Source organism: Pyxicephalus adspersus, chromosome 8, assembly GCF_032062135.1.
Source record: "Pyxicephalus adspersus chromosome 8, UCB_Pads_2.0, whole genome shotgun sequence".
NCBI lineage: Eukaryota > Metazoa > Chordata > Amphibia > Anura > Pyxicephalidae > Pyxicephalus > Pyxicephalus adspersus.
Genome location: NC_092865.1, coordinates 72,738,465 through 72,748,347, shown reverse-complemented (window position 1 = coordinate 72,748,347; position 9,883 = coordinate 72,738,465). Strand labels below are relative to the sequence as shown.

The window sequence follows — 9,883 nt, the reverse complement described above, 5'->3', positions numbered from 1 at the left end:
CCACCTTTGTCTGAAGGTTTCATTATTATATCTTTGTTACCTTCTAACTTCGTAAGGGCCTTTTGTTGTAGAGGATTGAGGTTGTTGATATTCTCTCTTGAGAAGATTGGCATATTTTTATTTTCATTTGTGACTAAACTAACAAAGGTCTCAATGTAGGAATGTAGAGATAGCAGAAGGAAGAACGTGAGATTTCGGTTTTCTAATGGTTATAGAACTAGACAATAGAGGTTTTTGCGGTGGAACACTGTTCTTATTAGGAAACAAATTTAAAGTTGTAAGATTTCTGTAATCAGTGATATTGAAGTCTGCAAATTCAGTGGGTGGATTGAATGTAGTTGTAGTTTCATCTTTGTCAAACATTATTTTCAGACAAAGGTTACATGCCATCATTTTACCAAAATTTCTACCTCTTGGGAACTGCCCTACCGGGGACGGGCACACCCATAACTATTACTCCATCATGGGTGCATTTATGATGGTTTGGTATACATTTGGCTACCAATACCCTCAATTTTTCCCCCGTATGGGTTTGAATAGATATTTTTATCCTCGAATCTAGAACCTGCACAATTTGGGGCCGCTTTGGCCCTAGCAGGTGAGGGCACTCTCAACTTTAATCCTCATTTTCATCTTAACATAATAATATAACATAACAAGCCTTATATCAACGAATTCATTCTACATAATAGAATTTACAAGTTCCGTATTATTATATCAATCTCACACATTAGAATGCTCCCTTGATACTATTTTTAGTTTTGATGTAAAATCCTTAAGATCTTATGATAATGTTTCATATAATATGTTTATAAAGATTTACGATTCATACATATTCCTTAGACACCATTTTTTACTTCCCAATCATAACAATCCATTGCACTTTATTCATTCCCCCTCTCTCCTCCCTCTCCGTTTTTATCCCATCCTCTAGTGCAGGGGTCCGCAAACTTTTTTGGCTACTAGACCATTTTAGGAGGTCAAGAAGGCATACTAGGCCAGACTATCTCAAGTCCCACGCTGATGGCTCCGCCCCTGAAGGGAAATTCCTCTCCTCCGCAATGCATACGGAGGAGAGGGAACGCCCCTGAAAGGTAATCCCTCTCCTCTGCAATGCATACGCAGAAGGAAAGTTCCCTTACCACGGCGGCAGAAGTGTTAACACCGGCCGCGGTAAATAGGGAAGAGGGGCATAACAAGGAGGCTCAAGAACCGTGGGATGCCGACCCCTGCCAGCCGGGATTAGGCCGGATCAGACTACTGGCTAGACAGGATCAGACTACTGGCTAGGCCGAATCTGGCCTAAAGGCCGTAGTTTGCCTACCCCTGCTCTAGTGTATCTCTGCTACCTATTAGACAACAGGAAATACCCAGTTTTCCCACATCTAAGATGGCCACTGTGTTCTCGCGTGTGCCACCTCCTCTATTTCTTATTTTAAGGCGAGAGGCAGGCGAGCGCAGTCTAGTCACTTTACTGCTTTCTAAGTACCCAACACCTACACCATTTTACAAACTGATCATTTTCATTTTAGTTTTTCAAACTAATATCAGACATCTAATTAGCTAGCTTACTCTATTAGGATCAAAAAATATATTCATACTGTTTGTTGTTTTTTTTTATCTTTGCTATTATGGCACCCCACTGAAGTTCCTTTCCATCTTAAGGTATCTAATGATTCAGTGGATCCTAGATTGCTATCCTGGTATCCATCGAGGATATTAAATGAACCATCCTCCTGCTCAAAGGTACTAATTTACCTATAGGACCTTAAAACTATAGAAATCTCTCTTTTTTTTCCCACTCACAACAACAAGTTTCACCGTCTCACCCTTTTTTTGAAGATCGAATTCAGCCATTACAATTGGTTTTGCATATTTCTATTTATTTATACTCCACTTTAGAACAGAAAACGAAATGACTTTTACCTAGAAGCATCTATTATACCCTTTATATACAGCTAACTCTACATAACTCCAGGCAAGTTATTCCATAAACCCTTTTCTTATTCACCCCATTTATACATGACTAGGTCAAACCAATAATAATTTCAATACTGAATTATTTCTCTAGCCACTCTGCACTATTTCTCCCCTTTTCCAAATTGTAATTATTGGTGTGGACGTCTTGCAAATGTTTCTATTCACAAATTATCAATGTGATTACACAAATGTAAGTAATCAAATTTAATTTCTATACTCTGTATTTTTGCATTGAAACCTTTAATTGGAATTTTCCCCTGAGGAAACTTGAAAGGCGAAACGCGTCAGGACCTTGAGATACACTGCTGAGTTACACTGAGTTTTAAGTTCACTATGTGTATTTGTACTGCATGATTATTTTGATGTAATCACAACTACTAGTCAATCCTGTATAAACTATACAATAGCTGTTTTATGCTAAACATATCTCTCATTTTATATCACTAAAAAATAATTGCACTTCAAAACTCTGCCTTAAAAAGCCCGGTTTCTTTTCTCGCTTTAAATTTATGAACAAAATTCAAGTTATTTCATTATATGTGAAATTTGTATGTTTTTTGACAAAAATCGAGGGTACCCTGTATCGTAAAAACTGGATATGATGGCAAAAAAAATGGGGTCATTTCTGGATTCACCACCCAAAAATTAGTAAAAAACAAGTGTAAGATCTAACTCAACAAAAAATGTGTTCCACAGTGTAATTTTGTTAACTTTCCACCGCCCTCCCATATATTTTTTTTCAACTTATGCCCCTTATTAGTAAGTCCTATTTTCCATCATCTTTTTGTTATGTCCCCATTGTCCGATTCCCTTGCACTGTGGCACAGCTTCCCAATGTTCCATGTTTTATAAAAAGTGTAATCACCTCCAGGAATGTAATAGTGTAATCAACGTTGCGTAAAAATGTAAGCTTAGGTTTTTTCATGCAACTAATGTAAACTATGTGGCATGTATTGGTCCCAAGCATTTACTAGTAGCTTACAAGCACTTATAAGTAGCTGTAAAAGCCTGGCAAAGCATTGTGTTTTTCACCTTGTCTCAATGTTAACCAATTTTTGCAAAAAAATTTTTTTTACAGTGAAACTGCTTAAAATTGCTTGCAAAACCGGCTAATGTGAACTAAACCGAGAATCAGATTGGCAGTGAGGTTGGGGTGCGGACACCTCTTCCTCACACCAGTAAATGGCTGCCTTGTGGAAGACGCTACATGTACATGCATCTAACAAATAATGAATTGAGTGCTCTTGATACTGCAATCCTTTAATAAACAGAACTGCATTGCAAGGGCTGACTAGCTGGCAAGGTACCAGCAAGTGGGAGCTGTGCAGAACTTCCAATTCCCACAGCAGGTCTGAGTCTCCTTTTTAATGCAAACCTATACCCTGCTATACCAGAACTCTGCTTTAGGCAACAAATAGGTGATAATTTGACCTGTAGCAAACTTTCAGTGAGAGCTGCAGTTTGTCAATTTTGGCAGAAGTGTAAATGAGAACCATACATATTAAAATACATTGTAAAAAAATTGTCAAGATCCTCCAAGCAGAGCTGTCAGGTGTTCCGGACTCTGACAGCTCCTTCTGCACATAGACCAGACTGAGTTTGGCTGAATGATTATGTGATTACAGCCAGCTAGCCAGACAAAGTGAAAATTTCTTGGCCATCTGCTCAGTACATTTTGACTAGGAGGACAAGAATGAAGTTATGTAACTAGAATAGGGCGTATGTACACCTCCTGGCCTTGGCCAATCAACATCTGCCATGTCACATTCCATGATGATTGGGTTAAGGTGTTGTATGAATATAAATGCTGCCGTGTTTTCTTTACACTGGAAAAACTGATGAAGTAGCTTGGAAAGCTATGAAACATCTTCAGCACTGCAAACACAACTCCAGGTAAATGCAACTAAATACTACTAGCTTGGATTGTTATAGTTTGTCACTGAACATACTTTCCTATCTAATTTCCAAACCTGTCCTATCCACCACAAACAAGATATGGGCAACCCCTACACTTTTCTTAGGGTTTTACAAACATTTACGCTAGTCAAGACAGGCATTCAGTCTGGTAATGAAAATTCTGAATCCAAGAGAAAATCTTTATTTCCACCACAAAAGAAAAAAAAATAATAGTAAGCCCTTAAATAATTACTTTAGGGGTTACAGCAAAGATTTCCATTGTTCCCTCTGAAAATGACAGTTATGACAGTTTGTGGGTATGTCATACTATGGATTAGTTAGCTTTCAGACGTGGCTCACCCACCTTACACATTGCAAGCACTGATACTGCAGACACTTCCAATGTTCCCTCTGAAAATGACAGTTATGACAGTTTGTGGGTATGTCATACTATGGATTAGTTAGCTTTCAGACATGGCTCACCCACCTTACACATTGCAAGCACTGATATTGCAGTGACTGGGTACAAATCCAAAGAAACAATTACCTCTCTTCTGGATATTCTTCCAAATATTTCTCTACCCTTTTGTAGAGAGGGTACAGTCCTTCAATGTCCAACATGTCCAACATCTGGGTCTGGAGGGCCTTGTATAGAATACATCCTTTAGGTAATCCAGTGGTCTCCATTTTGTGTTTACCTGTCAGAAATCATTCAGTCGCCTCAGTATAACAAATACTAACATTATTAGTATAAACAGAACATTATCCTGATGTGTATTGTATAACTAAATACAATGAATAAATGGGTTGTCTTCCTGTTTTACATGTAAATTTGTCCTCAGGGGTGTGTAAAGGAATTACAGGTAAACAACACAGAAACCTCTTTTAAAAAATGTGTAAAATGAGAAAACATACTTTGTTCTAGTGGCTTGCACAAAAAAAACAACAATTGTTTTACAAAACAAAATGAAAAGCTCTCTACTTTATTGCAAAATGTACTGTTTGTGTGTGTTAATTTCTATCGTTTAGTCATGGCAGTCATTTTTAGAATATTTCTTTTCCTTGGTCCCATTAAAAATTATTTTTTTTAATTCCTTCTAATAAAAAGTTTTGAGGTATTAGGAAATCTTTTACTAAGAACATACATAAACCATGTCTGTGGTGTGAATTTGAAGACCTCAGTAGTTTGAGTCGCTATTCTAGTTCAAGCAAGGAGATTAAGAGTTGAAACCTTTCTACTTTCGTCATACTTCAACAGCCTAAGATATATATGTAATTTATAGGTTTACATTTATTATTTAAATCAGAAATGGATATTCTGTTTTATTGGCAATCACATGGGACTGGTACATTGTATTTTAGATAACAATATACTTCATAATAAACTCAGTACATTATAATATAAAGACTTACTTTACTTATCTTCTCTAGTCTAGTTTTACAGGGATTTTTGTATAAGACAGCAATTTAATTAAAAAAAACTAGGAACTTTGCCTTTAGTGACACTTCCCTATTAGAAAATATTTATTTGTCTAACTATAAACTGCATGAAGAGAAAAAAAAGGAAGATTTTCATGAAAAAAGGATAAAGAATAACCGTTTTGTCATTTGTTACTGCCTGGAAATACAGCATAAACCTAATATAGAGTTTGGAATAAATGGCATCTATACACCAACACTTACCATTACTTAGGAAGTCTGTATAGAAGCAGCTGGCTTCACAGTAATTTCTACCCTGTGCCACTGGGATAGACTTCATTTTCCCTACTCTCCCAGTGTCAGAATTAGTGCTCAGCAGTACGTTTGTCAGTACATGGATAAGTTCTTTTAGGATGTTTTTTGTGCACTGAGTTCCGGCCACCAACCCATTTGCTGGAAAGAAAAATGGTTTTAGATGGTGGGCAAGCTGACTCAGGTCTGAGAGGTATTCCTGGTCATCCCGACAACCATAAATTAATGTGCCATTCTGAAAGGGAAGAACAAACAATTTCAGAATTAATTATGGTATAAAAGAAGAACAAAAAAGAATTTCATCTAAGGCTTACCAGACAGAAATTGAAGCATATACCTTAAATATTTTTAAGTTGTTTTGAGAATCCTGAAGTAAACTCATCAATGCAAAATGCATCCTTTGCTTATGTCTGCAAAAGCAAAAACGTAAATTTAGTAAGCCTTTAGAACAATTGTACAAATCAGAGAAGATATTTTACTCACTAGCAATGTCAATCAGCCTGTTTATTCAATGTAAGGGTGCATACCAGTTGTTAGCCTGTTTGACACTTACAGAAAACCAGTACAGAAAGAAGTGGGCTTCACAAATAGATCTCATTTCTAAAAATGATTCTTTCAAAGCCACTGAACTAGCTAATTAAGTAGGAGCCAAGCCCGGACTCCAGACATGTGTACGTATTGAGGGGGGATGACTGATTATTACCCAAGTATTAAAACTACTGATCAGTGGGGGCAGTCAGGCATTCATTATTTTAGGACAGAAAAGTCAGCAATGGAAGCCTTTGCATTTCTAAAAATATGAAAAGATGTATGTTCGCATACTTAAATATTTGGCTTTTTAATGTTCATAGCTGCACTGGCATAAAAGTCACACACCAAATAAACCAGAAAGCAACTATAGTATACTCATGACAAGATCAATTGAACATTTTGTCAAGCCAAATTAAAGAAAAAAAAAAACATAGACAAACTTGTGAATAATAAGCCATATTAAATCACGAGTACCCCAAAAATGATGATATATTTAATGTACAGCGCTGCGTAATATGTTGGCGCTATATAAATCCTGTTTAATAATAATAATAATAATAATAATAATAATATACACATTTATTGGGGAAAGCTGCATCAGCTGCTGTTGCAGCAGATTTTGAATGTAGGTTCCATATATCCATAATTTCCACCTCTTCAAAACCCAATTTTTTTCCCCGATTATGTTTCATAAATACTGTTGGTTAATGCACACTTATTTTTGTTAATGTCAATAGTTTTTTTGACCTTATTGCACTCTAATTATGTCAAGCTCACATTATCTATATGTATACCAAAACAATGGTATTTAAGTTAAACGTTAAATTTTTTTCATACATTTTTTCATAAATATATTAAGATTGTATGTATTAAAGCACAAAAATACCCCTGGGAAACCAAGGGTGAAAAGCGTCGGGTAATAAGGCTGCGGACAACCAAATAATCCATGGTCTCTTCGCTTCTTAGCGTCGGTTACCAACCGCCTCGTTTTATTTGGATGTCAACAACTAAAAAACATACACATATTGAAGTAGGTGATTGAAATTCAGTATAGTAATATATTTTTCTAAAACACCTCCCTAGTGTCCGTCAGATACCTATAGACAAAACCACAAATATATTTTCTATTGGATTGGATACAGGACTTTTTATTCAATCCAATACAAAATGAGAACAAAATTCAAACTCTCATTTTGTATTGGATTGAATACAAACTCCTGTTTGGAGTTTGTATTCAATCCAATACAAAATGTGTTTGAATGACTTTCAATTTGAATTTCCCGCACACGCGCCGACGTCATCGTATGCGCCGACGTACACGCTACGGAGGGAGAAGAAGCCTTCTCCCTCCGAAGAAGGGCTTCTTCTTCCCGGAGAGGGCACCCGACGCTGGAACACGACGATGGATGATCGCAGCGGGACCAGGTAAGTGATCGATAAACCCGAACTTTTCTCACTGTATTTTCATACGGTGAGAAAATTTCGGGGTTATCGATCGGGTGGTTAAGGGTGCCCACTCTCGCCCATTATTTTTGTTATTCTTTTGGAATCACTCACCAAACATATACATTCAGACCCCAAAATAAAAGGTATTCTTGTACATAAAAAAACAACCGTTTAGTTCTCCAACATCAGTACAATTACTTCAACAATTTAGCAATATTTCATACTATAAAGTAAATAAAAACAAATCTCAGATATTAGCCATAAACATTGCCCCTTCCTTAAAAAGTTCCCTAAAACAATGTTTGAACTTAACTATGGAAAATTTCTTTCACTTGCTTATCTAAACAAAACAGAACTTTGTAAGCCAGGCAGAATAGCAGTACATAAAGCAGTACAGGCTGTCGCGGGTCCCAAGGCTAAAGTCAGGCTGTCGCGGGTCCCAGGCTGAAGTTATGTTGTCTCAGGTCCCAGCAAGGTAAGGTAATCCACCGGCAATCCTCCTCAGGATGGGAAAAAAGAGCGCCCCCCCTTCCACTACAGCTTCCTATCAAGGTAATTCAGCTCTGTCACAGCACTGGGTCACCATGCCGGGGAGCCTGAAATAAGTCGAGGGTGACTTTTTCAGCTCATTTTTAGTGCTGAAAAAGTCGACTTATACTAGGGTATATACAGTACTTCGATTTAGTTGTTGACTGGTTCCCCTCCCTCCCCTTCTCTATATTTCCATCCTCCCCAAGTCCTCAATAAGTAAGAAGAAGAAAAAAAAAAAAAAACACAAAATACATATGGACCTAATGTTTATTTTATTTCATTATTATCAACGTATCATTTCTTTTCTCTTATTACTGTTAAATTTTATTACACTGTTATGCAAGAGTATTTTGAATATGTTTTTGTTGATTACTATGTAAGTCCCCTTATTTGGTCCATCAATAAAAACATATTGAAACATAAAAAATGGGTATACAATATTCCAATACTTATGAATTTGAAGAAATTGTTCTCCTTGACTTTGAAAAGGCAGCAAGAGATCACCAAGTGAGATTTATTGAACGTGGATACAGTTTCAATAAGAAAAAATACCAAATAAAAAAATAACCCTTATTCTCAAATTCTTTTTGGATTAAGCAGCCACAAAAGAATGAGAGGAAAGTAAATTTGATTACACTGTATTTATGTCAACTTTTTTGTGTAACATAATTGTAGATCTCCTGATTCTTGAAGTGGACTGTTGTCTATGAAATGTGCTGAATAATTGAGATTATTCTACTGTATGGTTTTATAATTCTTTTAATGTACGTGTGAGAATAAAAGTGTTTATTAGACTTTTAGATCATGTTTGTAAATCATTATGTCTTATAATGCCTGAAATGCCCCCTTTCTTTTGGTTTGCCATTTCTACTAATTGTTATAAAATATTGTAACAACTACCAACCTAGCTATTCTATGATGGTAATGATATATGGAAGGACAAGCAGCTTTTATCATACCCTTGTATTCATATATACTCTGAGATTAGATTATTTATATATGCTTTTTGGTGACACACTTATGTTTAACTTATTGGAAAATAAAAAGGTTTTAGAATACAAAAGATGTATATTTATTTGACCCTAAAGAATCCATTGTTGTTTTTTGTGCTTAAAACTCAAGAGATGTTTTAGTATTATTAGAGATAGTTTGCAAGTTAGAAACTTTGCAAGTTTTTTTTTTATTTCCTGGTACATGCTGCCCTTCCAAATTGTGTTTTCCTAGGGCCCATTTGCCCACATTGTCCTACCACATAAGGATTCCAACCTGGAACTTCCACTAATGGAAACAAGCAACACTCGGTGACTAGAGCAGGCATTGCACACACTGCAGTGTGGAATCATTTGAGACACATAAATTAAACCATATTATTTGAAATCTCTTCAGAACTACAAAACATTTGAAGAAGCCTTGGTTATCATAATACATAATATAGGCAAAGGCTCAGGTAGAAATAGGAAAAATGGCTGTTTGTAATATTGACTGGGCATATCTGAAGGAGGTAATCCTGAATGTAGGAAGCTGGTTATGCTTGTACCCCAGTAAAAAGTTCCTAGATCCTACATGGGGTGTTAGCCTCTGCCATATACATATTTTTTTATATCATGATTTTCCTTACAAGTGAAGCTGCAAAGCTCCAAGTGGAGTATAAGCAATAAGCACATACCCTGAGAAGAGATCCAACGGACAGTATTTGCTAATCCTCTTCCATTTTCCTTTCAAAACCTAGAATAAGTGAAAAGTCATTATATCACATTATGTTTTTAGA

At 36.2% G+C, this 9,883-nt stretch overlaps 2 protein-coding genes across 2 annotated transcripts in view; one reads left to right on the top strand and one right to left on the bottom strand.

Moving 5' to 3' along the window:
* PICK1 (protein interacting with PRKCA 1) overlaps window positions 1-9,883 on the top strand; it is a 624,859-nt gene that overhangs the window by 370,589 nt on the left and 244,387 nt on the right. The window lies entirely within an intron of this gene.
* IPPK (inositol-pentakisphosphate 2-kinase) overlaps window positions 1-9,883 on the bottom strand; it is a 77,927-nt gene that overhangs the window by 13,028 nt on the left and 55,016 nt on the right. The window contains exons 6-9 of the mRNA XM_072421246.1: window positions 9,782-9,840; window positions 5,945-6,017; window positions 5,560-5,842; window positions 4,424-4,574 (exon numbers count right to left, since the gene is read on the bottom strand). Of these exons, the coding sequence (XP_072277347.1) occupies window positions 4,424-4,574; window positions 5,560-5,842; window positions 5,945-6,017; window positions 9,782-9,840 (566 nt within the window). The remainder of the gene's footprint in view (window positions 1-4,423; window positions 4,575-5,559; window positions 5,843-5,944; window positions 6,018-9,781; window positions 9,841-9,883) is intronic.